Source organism: Hylobates moloch, unplaced genomic scaffold, assembly GCF_009828535.3.
Source record: "Hylobates moloch isolate HMO894 unplaced genomic scaffold, HMol_V3 SCAFFOLD_13, whole genome shotgun sequence".
Lineage (NCBI taxonomy): Eukaryota > Metazoa > Chordata > Mammalia > Primates > Hylobatidae > Hylobates > Hylobates moloch.
In genome coordinates, this window is record NW_026652288.1 from 41,183,039 (window position 1) to 41,198,423 (window position 15,385).

Here is a 15,385-nt window from a genome sequence, read left to right on the forward strand (position 1 = left end):
AGCAACCCAGTTTTTCTTTTTTTTTTTTAACTCTAGCTGCAGTGTGGAGAATGTAGGGCCGGGGTCAGGGGGTAGGGGTTGGGAAAAGAAGGCGAAATCTAGAAGTAGAGTCCATTTAAGAGACTCTAACTATCCCCAGTGAGAAACCAAGGTGATGGGGATGAGGAAGGAGGGATGAGTAGTGAGATGTTTTTTTTGAGGCCAGATCAATAGGACTTATTGATTCAGGTGGGGGGTGGAGGGACTGTAGGGAGGTTTCTTTATTAAGAGTAAAAAGTTGATTCTTATGAAGCCTAAGTGATTGAAGTCAGCTCTAGACTCTTGCTGGGAACTCGGACTTAAAAGGGACACTGTATTTTTGGACGCATGGATCTTGATTGTGGCTAATAATTAATTCATGGTATCATTATTTTCACCTTCCTTTGTATAGTGTCAAAAAGCCCCAACTGAAATAAACAGCAATGCTTTACTTTGCCAATGATTATCGGTTTCATAATAGGTCATACACAATCCCAGAGCAACTCTGCCTATTAGCTTGGGTTGCCCACTGACAGATAATTACCACCTGGTGTTCCTGCACTGTAATAAGGATCTTTGATCTCATTTTACCCATTTCTTGAAATAACATTCAAAGATGGATAAATTACCCCACTCCTAAAACTGGTTGAGAAAAACCAAGAACCAAAAGCCAAGAAAAGGTCACATTTCCCAGCTTACAACTTCCTCCTTTCCCTTAGGCGGCTGGCATCTGGCTTTCTGCTCAATTCCAGCCATGAGTGGGAAGCTCCTGGCTTTCTGGAGCCAGAGGACGTTCAGGAGGAAAGCCCACTCAGCCGAGGGCGAGGCCACAGCTGGAAGGATGACTCGCACTGGATCCAGAAAGAAAACAAATGGTCTCAGAAATATGGTGGTAATGGGGTAATGGTGGGGGTGGGGGTGTATGGAGGGGGGCCACTGCCTTTTCCAGGAAGTTGGTTAGTGAAATAATTCTGGTGGGAAAAGACAAAAAAAATGTCCACTTACTGATACAAGAAATCAGATCATTAAATCTTTCCTTAGGAAAGAGGGGGTTTTCCAGCCCACGGAAATAGAGCTTCAGAACGCCAGCAACTGAGTTAATATCGTGGTTACTCTGGTCGTCAGCCAAAGGATTTTCACCTAAAAAAAAAAAAACTCGTTACATTTACAGTGCTTCTTTTTTTTTTCTCTGAACAAAAATATATTTCTATGAACATACATATTGCTATATATGCATGTATCTTTTAATTATACTTTATGAAAGATTATATGGTACTAAAATTAAAATAATTGGTTTAGATATCCCACCCCATGATTAACCTAAAAATAGTTGACTAAAATAAAGCTTTTAAAAATCTTATGCTACTAACTAATCCCTTACAAGTTACTCAAATCTTAAAATAAAATATTGTGGAATTTATAATTTTACCCAACCCCCACTTTTTTTAAGCTGAAATCTGTAATCTTAGTTTGACATGAATTCAAACACTACATCCTGTGTTTCTTACCCTACTGGGAAAAAGACACACCATAGGTCTGTCTGACTATGCTATATGGGTCAGCAAAATTTATCAGAAATGTCATAGGCGCCACTGAATTGTGAACACCTACAATTAAATAAGTAGGTATTTCCCAAAGTGGCATGGTGGTGTTCACAGCACATCTGAAAGCTCTCTTGAGCAGAGGGAAACTCTAAAATCAGATAGAGGAACTTGAAAATGTACCTTTCATGTTACTAAGGAGTTTGTATAAAAAGTGGGAATTTTAAAAATATATCACAAATATAAAACTATATTTTTTTATGGTAAACAACGTTAAAATATTAGGCAACTGGTCTGGTTAGTGTTTCTCTCTGAGAATTAAATTAAATTATTAGGCAACTAGTCTGGTTATTATTCCTCTAGGGATAAAATCCTTAAGAAGTTCAACATAAAATACAACCTTAAATCAAATTCTATTTTTTATTTACAGTTTTATGCTTCTCTTCTAACGTTCACAAAAAGTGTGCACTGCATTTTAACGTATTTTTTTGCTTCTTAGGGCAATTTATTTTTAGGGATCTGTTGTTCTCTTTTCTCTGTTCCTAGGGCAAGAAATCACTGAACATGAATTTATCAGAATATAATAATTACTATTATTTTTGCCCACTATGAGAAAGCCTCACCCATGCAGATCACAAACAAATAACAAATACTGGGAAAATTTCCAAGGAAAAATGATCACGTATTTTGCCTGTGGTGGCTAGCACAGAACCTGATACTTTACCATATTTCAGCTTATCCTGAAGATGGCCAATGCATGAGACTTGGCACATGTGGCTGCTCTGCTCTAACCATCCATTTTTACAGTTTTGCAGGGGAGGAAATCGAGGCCAAATAGGAATTGAGCGACTTGACCCATATCACATGACTGATTAGTGGCTGAGAGTCTGATATGATTCTAGGTCTGCCTGACACGAAAAGTGTGCAGCTTTGCTAATTATAATGTGCTAATTGGAATGTTTCTAACATAAGGAAATGATATGTGCTTCAGGTGATGGATATCCCAGTTACCCTGATTTGATCATTACACATTGTATGCTTGTGTTAAAGCACCATATATACCCTATTAATACATAATACTATTATGTACCCATAATAGTTAAAAATAAAAAATTAAGCGAAAAAAGTATTGACATTGAAAAAAGATAAGGTATATGGTATATGACCCAGTTTAGTAGAACTTATTTGACAGCCAATTATGAACAAGTATAAGGCACCCCCTAGGGTCACAGGGAAGGAGTCTGTGGACGGTGAGAAGAAAAAGGGAAGAGCACCCAACAAAGGGAGCAGCTGGGCAGCTGGGAGGAGCTGCCTCCCTCACCTGCTGTCTAGGCCCAGGGCTGCTGTGGCCACTCTTCTACACTTTCAGCCCCACATTTGCTACACCTGGCACCGATGATCAATGTCAGTCCTCAACCAGGATGCAGAGCTCATATGCTTTTCTAATTTTAATAACGAGGGCTTATAGTTTTGGTCCCATTTCTCAGCTATTCTTCATGGATTCTTACCACTGCACCCCTAATGCAGTACATACAAAGAAAGGTTTTGAGGATATACAGAATAAGGGTGCCACTTCAGTTTACAGAACACGATGACTTTTCAACACGGTTTGCTTATAGGGATAGACATGCAATTACCTCTCTCAAATGAATTTTTAATATCATTGACTTCCACCTGGGAACCAGACACTCTGAAAATCCCCTGATGCTGAAGACCTAAAGAGGAAAGAAGGGAAAGAGGATAAAACCCCATCACATTGTCTAGGTCCCTCTTTTCGCAGGAAGTAAATTTACTGAAACACTTCTAGTGATTTTTAAAAAAATAAGAATTCTGTAGTTTATGGCTTACCATAGAGATTGATGAACCGAATACAGCTTTCCACAATGAGGGGAATAACCTGTCCTGAGTCCTGGGAAAGGGGATAGAAACCAGTTAACCTCAAGGGAGAGGTATAAACCCCTCATAATAATAAGGCTTAGAGTTTAACAGTAATTAAAGAGGGATTTTTGCAGTTCTGGAGCAAACCAAGTTAAAGACACTTAAGGCAATTCTGTTTCAACTTACTCTGCTGTGCCTAGAAATGTCAAAACCTAATTTATCTCTTTTCTTATATTAAGACTCACATACCAAAATGAATATGTGAATAACTCCTTTTTAAAAGCTTATTTATACAAGTGATCAATCTTTAATGGACTTAAAAAGAACTCTGTGTATTATAATCATAGCATCTTCAGTTTGATTCGCTATATTCATCATGAAAGACAACCTTTCAGCCATCTCAGGATTCTCTCTATGACATCCCTGAGAGTACATCACCTAGATGACAAGTTATAAAAGGGCTTCCATATCTATAGATGCATAATATGAGAATTGTTACAGAGATAATTAAAACATGTATTTACTTAGTTTGCATCAGAACTTACAGATTTTTCATTAATACATTATCATATTTTAAGGAATAAGAAAAAAATGGCACAACTGTATATTGCAGATTTGTCTTTTTAGAAAGGAACATTTTTGGGCCTTCTTTCCCCACATCTTGTAAAACAGTCACTGCCTTCTACTGAACAAATGTAAACTGTGGCAATGTTTTAAAACATGTATAGGATGACAAATGAGATGAAGGGCTGCTGAGGTCACAGTTAAATATGTACCAATGCCATGTACTCCATGAAGTTAAAGAAGGTTACTGACTACAGAACTATTTTTCATGTATTTTTAAGACTCTGCTTTTTCAGGAATTAGATCTTTTTTTAAAAAAAAAAAGCCAAAAAAAAACAAAACCATCGGGCTTGAAAATGGTTAGCTGACATCAGGTATTAATTCATGAGGAATTTTATTTTGAAATGCAAGAAAAAGTTGGTTGTCTTAATATATTAGAACAATTCAGAATCCATTAACCTTTCCAATTAAGCAGTGGGGGAAGGATTAGGAATAATGCAGTTCAGCAATTTAAACGCTTTACTATTCCTAGAATGGGCATTATACTTCTTAAGGAATTGTCTTATTTTAGGTTTTAAGACAGTCTAATCAGTGTATAAACCAGTTAATGGCTCAATTACTTCTGGAGGCTGTATTAAGTTTCTCTAATTAGTTAATTTGTTTTAGGAGCACAAATTTTATTAATTTCTTAAAGAAGAGTCTTAAGAATAAAAACGCATTTTAGTGTGGACTAGTTGGCTCAGGAACACCAATGTAATTCCATCACAACTTACTGAATATGTGAAAGGATTTTTCTTTAGGATATAAGTGTTTTAGGGGAAGTAAACTATACGAACAATTCACGGAACACTAATCTGAAAGCAACATATTTTTAAATGTAAGTGGTAAAAAGAGATCATTAGTTCACATCTCTGCTGAATTTAGTATTAAAAAGAAAAGCAAAGAATACAAGGTTATGAAAAGGAAAATGTTTGCACTAAGAAAGTTCTCAATAAAAAATGTCTTTGGTTTTCATATTTTTAAAAAATGTTTTTGTGTTTACATTTACTAATTGCTTTTTTAAAAAGCTATGATCAGTATTTCACTCAGATATAATTAATTTTGTAGTCAAAAAGTAATGAGTATATGTGATTTAATTTAATTTTACAGATTTCAGATGCATGGGTGGAAAACATAAGAAAATATTTTATAAGAACAATGGGGGTGCATTCCATCTATCATTCAAACTAATTCCTTGGTGTCGGTTTTCCCATGAGAAAAAAGAGAAAAAATCGTTTTGCTCTTGCTGTCTCCACAGTGACATTGTGGAGATTTCAAGTGATCAAGCCCTTTTTAGAAGTGGAAAGGAGCCCTCTGTATTGTTTCTATTACCAAAGATTCTTCAATGTGCCATCTGGGCGGTGAAGAGCTTCTGTAAGTGAATTTTCCATGATAGTTGGTTTATTTATTCTTTGGTATCTCAATTTACTTTCATTTAACTGCTCTTAATGAAAAATTGAAAAAATATATAATATGTGCTTTTCTATCATCTTAAGCAGCCATTCTCATACCGTATTATCAAATACAACAGAATCCTATGTCTGCTTCTTGCAGTTTTTCTATATTCTCTTTCTCTGCCAGGCCATCAGCTGCATATCTCATTGCTTTCATTTTATCGTTCCTCTCTCTCCATATAATTTGTCCCTGCTTATAAGCCAGGGGCTGGGAAAATAGGTAATCAAATTTGACAATAATTTTATATTAAATTAGAGCCAATAAGGTTCTTCTGGATTTAAGGCTTAAGGCAGTTGATTTGTAACTGCTATTTAGGTTCTTCAGTGGCTTTTCACTTAATTCCAGAGTGCGGCTGATTTTTAAGGCTGCCAGAGGTTTTTAATCTATGTATGTATGTATGTATGTATGTATCTGTCCTTATACATGCCACATGCACATTTATTTAATTATTAGTACACATATTCAATAAACAGACCTAAGAAAGTAAGACGTCTGTAACATATCATTAAGAGAGGTTATTAATGACGTGGTTTCTCAGATAAACTTAGTTTGCAGAAACACTGCAGCCCATGCCATAAAATGTGAACTACAAAGGAGAAAGCAAGCCCTTTTCTTTTTTGTAAAATTCACACTAGGGCCTATAATCCAGTATTAAATGTGTATTTGGTATTTAACATTGACTTTCCCTAATAAAAGCCCTTGATCAAACTTGATACATTTGCCAAACACTTAATGTAAAAACTAATAGTTTAATGTACCCATTTTTCCTCTAGTGTTTGATTGCTACAGTTTCTAAGTAAAACCTATTTATAAACTTGTCTAATTTCCAAATGCAAACATTTTTCTTTCAAAAACCTTAACAATCTAATTAAAGCCAAGCATGAGCACGACTTGAAAATGATAGCAACAGTGAAAGCGCACCCTCACGTCCCTCTAGCACTATACCTGATGTCTTGTGTGCGAGTTTCTTCGTCCTCGGCTAGAAGCATTATCAGAAATACAGGATGAAAAAGAAGACGAAGAGTAAACACAGCCGAGATACAAGGTATAGATCATAGGGTCTTACAATTCATTCAATATAATGAATTCCTCAAGTCATGGGAAATCAAAACTCCTGCTGTGTTTCAGAGTTATCCTAACAAGCAGACTTTAAAGAATATTTTGTGCCATCTCATTTGCATGAGTAAAAATACAACATTTTTATCAGGTTGCTTTTTAACTTTCTGTACAAATTATGGCTCTTTTTAAAAAACAATAAAGAAAGAGGGCTTTCTTTTATGCCCACATAATAATACCCACATTTATTCTCTCTTCTGAAGGCACTCAAACCAAATATTCTTTTCCTCTCTGACTTCAGGAAATATTATATTGATTTTCTGGGAGAGCAAAGAGCCCCAGGACAGACTTGGACATAATGACCTTCCTCCTCTTACAAGAGGCTGAGACCATTATAGTAAGAAGCATGGAGATCAGCCACCCAGATGGCTGGTGCCAGTACCTTGACGAATGTTTCCAAATCCCCATTAAACAACTTAGTATTATACTGTGAGCGGGGCCTGGACTTCCTGTGTTTCTGGGGCTTAGGGGGAACATTTGGAGGCCTAAGGGAAGGGAATATAATTACTGAGCATGGCAGAAATCAAACAATAAATGAAACATCTACAGGTCACATCAATATTACAAAACATGGGAATCTTGGGTTCCTTCCTCTCCCCCAATCACAGGGGAAAACATTGCCTCCCATTTCCCATTTATTTACTTTCACTTTTGTATCAAAAACCATACAAATTGTTTATTCACACTGCTGTTTCCCTGTATGTTGCAGCTGACGTTTGTTTGCTGGTTTGTTTTAAAATAAGCACTACCAAGTAGACTCGTTAGCTATTTGGCCAAATGTTACAAACCAGCATTCTTGTTATTTGGTTTACAAGTCACACACTAAGATACAACCGGTCATAAAGATTAGGGCTCTGGTAGATCCCCAAATGAGGAATTAAATATAACATTTTTAGGTACACATAATTTTTTTTTTAAGACAGAATCTTGCTCTGTTACCCAGGATGGAGTGTAGTGGAATGATCATGGCTCACTGCAGCCTCCACCTTCTGGGCTCAAGGGATCCTCCCACCTCAGCCCAAGTAGCTAGGACCACAGGCGCATGCCATCATGCCCAGCTAATTTTTAAATTTTTTGTAGAGATGGAGTCCCCTTATGTTTTCCAGGCTGGTCTTGAACTCCTGGGCTCAAAAGATCCTTCCACCTTGGCCTCCCAAAGTGCTGGGATCATAGGCGTGAGCCACCTCACTCAGCCCAGCAAACCAATGCAAGTAACATCACATCTGTTCGATACCCCTCCAGTAGTAACGGGATTTTATTTTATGCAAAAGTAACTATTAATAGGTCACAAGTGAAAAAAATAGTTTGGGTTCACTGCTCTTTCTAATTTGGGGGACATACAGGCTCGCATGAGTTATTATTTCTTTAGAACAAACTATTCCACCACCTAAATATCTGAGGATGTACTCGTTTATGCCACTGCAGACTCTTCCTCTCCAGTCTGCCCCTTTGCTCTGGTGAATAAACCATTCTCTCTGACATATGCACATCTAGTGCAGCATGTAGTATATTTAGAAACTGTAACACCTTGCCCTGTGACTGCAGAGAGGGAACCTCTTCTGCTCTCTCCCGTTAGTGGAAAGGCGGCCAGAATTACCTGACTCAACTTCTACTACTGTGCTGAATGAAATACATGGAAGGAGAGCCCTGAGACCTTTCTCTGGATGTTTTAATGTAAAACTCCTTTTTAACTGCAAGGCTTATAGGAGGATACACAACACACCAGGAAATTGTGTAAAGCCCTTCATTAAGCTTCAGACTCTAGGAAAATTTATCTTTTTTAGTTCATTTAGCTTAAGTTCAGAAAGTCTGGTTCATATACCAGATCCCAAGAAGTTACGTGGAAGCCTGACTAGGTTCCTAAGACACTATCATGTATGGAAACAAACCTACTGGTACAGCCTTCCATAGCTAAATTCTAAGACCCTCCCAGCAGATGGGCTCATATGATGAACAAGGTGCACAGCAAGCAGCACCTGAAGTCCTACAGTGCTGGCGAGGTTAAAAGAAGCCTTTGCGAGTGTCTAGGAGAGAATATGGAAACTTCTACCAGGCAACATATCATCTCCTGCCACGGATGAAATTTCTGAGATCTCTTTTATACACTGAGTTCTGGCCATTCATGGAGGAAATAATCTGATAGGTGTAAAAAGAACAAAACACCCAACCACCAAAGCATTTAACCCTACATACTTGATTTCATCCACTCCTTTCACTATTTTAAAAGTGTTTTAAAATGTGGATTTCATTTTTATTCAGGTATGGTGGGGCCAACGATCAGGAGACAACTACCACTGAAAAGATAGTTTGTTAAAGAGTTGGGGATGTGCCCCACCACCAGGGAGGCCACAGAAGGAAGCACCAGGGTTGGTCAGGAGGCAGAAGGCACAAAGGAAAATGTGGGCAAGAGTCTTTATTGTGGTCCCCGCTGGAGGGAATGGGAGAAGCTGGGCAAGCAGGCTTAGAATAGGCTAGCTGGAATGATTCCAGTGGGCTTTGGGGCATAGGGACTATCCCTAAGTTGTCCCGTACCTGGCCTGGGGGTGATTAGGGAAGGGGAATAGTGGTCCTGAGCGTCAGAACCATGAAGGAGGTGGTTGGAGGTACGTCGTCTGGATCACCTGGCTTGCATACAAAAGGCACACTTGGCAAGCCAGTTCTTACTACTGCTAGGAATTGGCTAATCCCGGGAGGGGCAGTACTTCTAGGGTCAGCAAGGCCCCAATATACCAAAGCATTAAACACAGAAACTAGAAAATGTGGTTATTACAATAAGGTCCAAGAGAACTTCACATCTGGTGATATCTGGAGAAGCTGACAAAGCTAAGGAGATTAGAATTTTATTTGGTCACTGATTCACGGAGCAAGCCAATCTTCTAGACGGAGCCAAAAACCTCCAATGCACTGAATCACTGCCCCCGCGTGACTGGGAGACGCAGGGTAATGCTGGCTAACAGAGGGATATCTCTTGAGTCTTCTATCAAAGGCCTGAAAATCACCTCTGTAGGATTCTATAGAATGGTAAACGTGAACACATGCAAGTTGTGAGAGGAACTTGGAATGAAAACGAACTGCCTCAGTGCTTATCAAAGTAATTTCCATGGCGGAGGTCTGATGATTCTTGCTCTGCTACACCCAAATCAAGTGAACAGAGCCAGGGACGTTCAACATTCCAATTGCGTGACTCATTCTGATTCTGTGGCTACCACATGACTTCCTGATAATTTGGTTTCCTACAGAGGTTGCCCACATGAGAGGAAGTACTGGTCAGGCTGATGTGAATATCTAGTCTATTTGGCAATTATAGCTCTCATGGCAAATTAATATATTTCCATTTCTGCTTTTTAAAAAAATCTCTTTTTTTGAAGTGCCTTACATTAATTATAATTGAGAAACAACAGGTAAAATAATTGATAGTGCAAGGAGATGCTATAGGTGAAAAACATCTCTATAAACTGCATATTACCAGGTCGAGGTAATAGTCTTCTTTTTCACTGACATAGTGAAGAAAAACTTCAGTGTTTTTTTTCTTTTGTTAGATTTGGAAAAGTCAGGACTGTATCTTTCTAGTTGGTTTACCGTGAAGTACAAGGGGCTTCCTTATGAATAAGCTGCCCAGCAATAACATTATAGATCCTTGAAAGTCAACTTGCCAATTACTGCAACAGATATACCAGTGTTCTAAATGCCTCTTATTTCAAAGAGAACTCAATTTCAAAAATGCAACATCTTGCTATGCTAATTAGATAATTTCTGTCTGTTGCACAAATGGTGACATAGAAAAATAAAAGTTGCCACAAACTTTCCCCAACCCAAATCAGAATCTGTTGCCCAAATGGCTTTCCCTTCTTGTAGCAGCTTCACAATCCTCCCCTGAATGAAGCAAGTACAATATGGGAGTATGTGTTAAAAGTTAAATGTTTAAAGTGAATCGAAATGGAGAATATATAGACAGCTAAAATCCTAAAGATATTCAATATAGCTCTAATTTTTAATTTTATTTTTTATTTTTATTTTTTGAGATGGAGTCTCACTCTTGCCCAGGCTGGAGTGCGGTGGTGCAATCTCAGCTCACTGCAAACTCCGCCTCCCGAGTTCAAGTGATTTTCCTGCCGCAGCCTCCTGAGTAGCTGGGATTACAGGCGTGCGCCACCACGCCTGGCCAATTTTTTGGTATTTTTAATAGAGACGGGGTTTCACCATGTTGGCCAGGCTGGTCGTGAGCTCCTGACCTCAGGTGATCCACCCGCCTCAGTCTCCCAAAGTGCTGGGATTACAGGCTGAGCCACTGCAACCGGCCAGCTCTAATTTTTATATGACTAAAGGAAAATAGGAACAGAAAATAATTATACTTTCTACTTATGCAGTAGATGCACACATCATATTGTTTTCTTTTAAAATTAAACTATCACATAAAAAATCCTGTCACACTATTTAGAAACACTTAAAGTGTTCTGGATTAGATAAACCAAGCCGGTTTAACTTAGGTTTTTGTTACTGTCTCTGCCTATTAAAGAGCTTTACAATTCCAGAGGGAAACAAAAATAAGCCAGAACATACCTAGTCTTGTAAGAAGCCCAGACATTTCATGTTGCTATGCTTTGTCAAGCCAAAACTATCTCCCGTATTCATTAACAAAATATGTTAATTCTTTCAGCATTGAAATGGTTGCTTCTTGTTAAAGAGAAAGTGAAATATGCTATAAGTTATGATAAAATATTTTCCTACCTTGTAGTCATATATTCAGCTCTATGACCTGCAGGAAAAAAATTTAAAGTAAGTAAACTGAAAGAAATCAGTGGAATGTATGTGGTACTCTTTTGTATCTCCTATCCTGTATTTTAAAACACTGAGTTTATAATAACTTACACGTTTTAATGGCAGAAAACATGAGGACAGCATATGAAGATAGACACATAATTCAGAGTAAACATTTCATAAAATCTATACATAAAATTTAATAAATTCTATAGATTTGAGAATCATGTTTCACTTGGCAATTTGAGGCTGGTTTCTTTTGTTTGTTTTTTTCAGAAAAGAAACAAGAATAGCTGCTTGATCATAACTGTAAGCCCAAAAATGAAATACAAATAAGACACATCCAAGATTTACATGTTAGTTATTCTCTCTGTTTTGATTGACACTTGTTGGGGAGAAGGATGGGTTCAAACAGAGTTGGGAAGGTTCAGTTTTCCTTAGACTAAGTTGGTGTTCTTTCTATAATATGAATCAGGGGACTGGAGAGAAGCTGTATTCTGTAATCAGAAATGACATCTGCGAATATTAAAGTACAAGGACATTAAATGATACTACAGTCCACCAACTTGTAAGCTAAAAGCCTTTCACAGAGTTCTCTGTCCATTAAAACATCAACTTCTTACACATTTGGGTTTCTTGACTTGTTTTAAGTAACAGGGCTGAATTTTTGTAGTGCTCCAACAATCTGCAATAATTTCAAGTTTGCATGTGTTTATCGGTTGCTTTGTACGTTTAGGGCGGAGTGGCGGGAAGGAATGTGGGAAAAGTTGAACCATTCAGCTGGTTTGTTTGCAAAATAACGATATGGTCCTGAAACAGCTTGAAAATATAGCTGGCAGGGGATGGTCACGTTGCAGCATAAATAGCTAAGCCCAGCCTATCATATCATAATGCAGTGATTCCGATTTCTAGGGCAAGGCCAACGTGACAATGGTAAAGAAAGCTGGCTTGTTGGGAATGGTGAACCAACACTCCCAGGCTGCAGTAGAGCCTTGACTCTATTATCTTCTCTCGAATAACAAATAACATAAAGGATTTGGTTAATATCTATTGATTAAAAAGGGGGAAACAGTTAAAATCTGAGACTACCTTTCTTCACATAGGGCCAGGCCACAGTAAAAGTGTTGGCAGAATGAGTTCATGGACATGACTTGAAGAGGGGATGAAGGGAAGGGAAGAATCTCTTCCTCCTCCTCTTCCCAGTTCTACTTATTTAAGTTATAAGTCCCTTCCTTTTGCTGGCCTTCTGCTACTTTGGAGGAGAAGAAAAAGGTGAAGGTATACATAGAACTTCAGAATAATTTATAGCTATTCATGAATGGGAGTGAAGGTCTACTGAGAAGTAGAGTGGGCAGATGGTGAGCTGACTGTGGTATGTGGTGCCTTATGGGATATCCTAATGGAAGTGTTTGGCAGGAAGCTGGCTATACAGGGTTAGAGCACAGAGAAAAGACAGGGCCGGAGATAAAGATGTGAGAGTCACCACCATTTAGGTTGTGTTGGGTCCATAGGAGCCAGGTAAGATCACCCAGTGTGAGGCAGTAGAATGTGCAAAGGGTTGAGGGTAGAGAAACTGTCTGGCTTGTGCTGTATTATGTCGCGTACTTTATGATAGCATTAAGTCTAATTAGGTATGATGCAATATATATTAGTAACAACAATAAAAACAGCAATGATGTCTAATATTTATTAGGCACCATTATAAGAACTTTCTATTACATATATTAACTCACAATTTTCACAACGAGGTAGCTTCTATTATTATCCTTATTTTACAAAAAAGACGGAGCATATAGAAAAGTGACTTGCCCAAGGTCACGCTATTAGCATGGCGTGGGTGTTGCACTCAGGTCCAAGTTTGTTTTAATCCCAGTCCTGAGCTCCCAGGAACTATAATGCACTAGCTCCCAAGCACTAGAATGTACCACCTTTAAAAACGTAAGTCTTTTTTCCTGGCAAATACTTTGAAAGATCCTAGAAGAAAGGTAGGGATTATGGCTTATAGTTCTGTCTGCCTCATAAGCCTAAAGCCAAATACAAAATACTGAATATTTAAATAGATTTAATAAATTCTATAAATATGTACATTATTAAATTAATAAATATCTATAAATGTAAATTTGATAACATAGGTAATCACTTTCAAGTGATTCAATGATAATGATGCCAATGAGAATTCCTTAGAAATGAAATGTTATAACTTTGAAATTCTGCTATTTTTGTTACAATATCCTAACAAATTATTCCCTAGATTTAGAAAATGATATGTAAAATGCTTAAAATTATTTTGCTCCATCCATCCATAGTTAATAGTATCAGATAAAAAATTAAAAACCTATAAAAGATACATTTTGAATAATGAACCAAGAGCGAGCTTTGCAAGAACTATCATTCACAGTATAACCACACTACCACATCCATCGTTTTTTCAGCTAATAGTCCTGAGTGCGTCTCAACTGATGAATGAGGTTTTATTTTTTAATCAGTATCATCATTAATAGATCAATAACACACAAGCTTAGAAGACTCTTCTTCCCAGAGAGATGTGAAAGCTTCCAGCAGTCTGAGGATTAGATTTCAATAATGTTCTTTGGAAAGCTATTTAATTATTAAAAACAATGGACCACCCCTTCCCCTCGCCACACCCCCCCAACATGCAAGCCATTTTGAAGGAAAAAAATGACCCAGGCTTAACTTGTTCTTGGTTCAAACATTTTTTTCAGCTACTCTTAAATTTCACTTGAGAATTATGAAGTGAATTATTTTTCACATCTAAATGCATTTTATCTCCTACATATAGTTAATGGGATAACCAAAATATAGTTTGGTGGCAATTTGATATTTTAAAAAAGGAGATAAAATACTTAAAATGTGTATAGCTCAAATGAGACACAGGCATCCTGGATTTGCTCCCTAATGAATGACTGATGAGAACTCCTGGCATTACTTTCCAGTCCTTTTTCTTCCTTAAGAATACCAACTACTGCAGTGCTTTTCTAAAAACCATAATTACTCACAATCAGCTTCCCTTTTGAAAGTATACTTGTACTCCTACTCAAAGACAGACAATGGATTGTATGAGGATAACCTATTAAATTTCTTTGTCAGAAACCGTATGCCCAGGGCAAGAAGCAATATAATATGGAGCTCAGCTCCTAGTGTCAGATTTTTTGTTTAGCAAGATTGCACTGATATTTGCACCCCCTTAACTCCAAATGCTGCACACAAAGAAGCCAATGTGAACATTAAGGCTCATTACTGAAAAAAAAAAAAAAAAATTCAGTGCCTCAGTTTTATAGATACATATCTCATTTACTGTGGTCAATTTGACTTCTATGATTTAAAAACAAATGACATCACAAAAAGATACAATGGTGTTGCTGAGGGATGAAGAAAATGATAATGATGAGTTTGGTCTTAACAACTCATTGCGTGTTTCTTTCTATTTCAGTAGTTTTCAAAGATTTGGAATTCTGAAATTTGACAGTGCCACTTTAAGAGCCCAATCTAGTTGCTTCACAATGTTGTAAATCAAAGAACTCACTGGGCCACTGGCAGCCTACCAAAAAGCGAGCAGTAAGGCAGGCCAAACACATGTCTGTAGTTACAGATTCAGCTGTGTACGAGCAACTGCGAAATCTTCGGGTTAGGCTCCATTTGTTTTACTATGAAGGCAGTTTTTGCAGCGGTGAGTCTAGTATACTTCAGAGAGGTGATTTCTACATAAAAAGTCAGGACTGTCCCCAAACATACCATTGACTCCTGTACTAGTGACCCTACTGCACCAAATCTGGACTCAGATTCCTCCATAAGAGCTCACCATGGGATTACTTCACTATGGGATGGGCGCCATTAACTCTCCTGGTCTCCTTTGATGTAGCCTATTGATATGAAGAGGGCTTGCACAGAAAGCCAGCAGGCTTATAATGGTTGAGCTAAAAGGTGGGGCATGTCTCCCATGCTCAGCTTTTCTCTGGGCAAATTTGCCAGTGTCAGATCCTGGCAGTGACCAGCAA

General features: G+C 37.8%; 1 protein-coding gene across 2 annotated transcripts in view; it reads right to left on the reverse strand.

The window, feature by feature from the left end:
- Positions 1–15,385, reverse strand: part of SRGAP1 (SLIT-ROBO Rho GTPase activating protein 1) — a 302,903-nt gene that overhangs the window by 37,770 nt on the left and 249,748 nt on the right. Inside the window, exons 11-15 of one of the 2 annotated variants that reach the window (XM_032173165.2) lie at positions 11,340–11,367; positions 6,441–6,474; positions 3,408–3,468; positions 3,197–3,274; positions 1,024–1,158 (exon numbers count right to left, since the gene is read on the reverse strand). In XM_032173165.2, coding sequence (XP_032029056.1) covers positions 1,024–1,158; positions 3,197–3,274; positions 3,408–3,468; positions 6,441–6,474; positions 11,340–11,367 — 336 coding nt within the window. Of the gene's footprint in view, positions 1–1,023; positions 1,159–3,196; positions 3,275–3,407; positions 3,469–6,440; positions 6,475–6,993; positions 7,097–11,339; positions 11,368–15,385 lie in introns of both variants that reach the window. The other variant, XM_032173166.2, reaches the window with a different exon arrangement.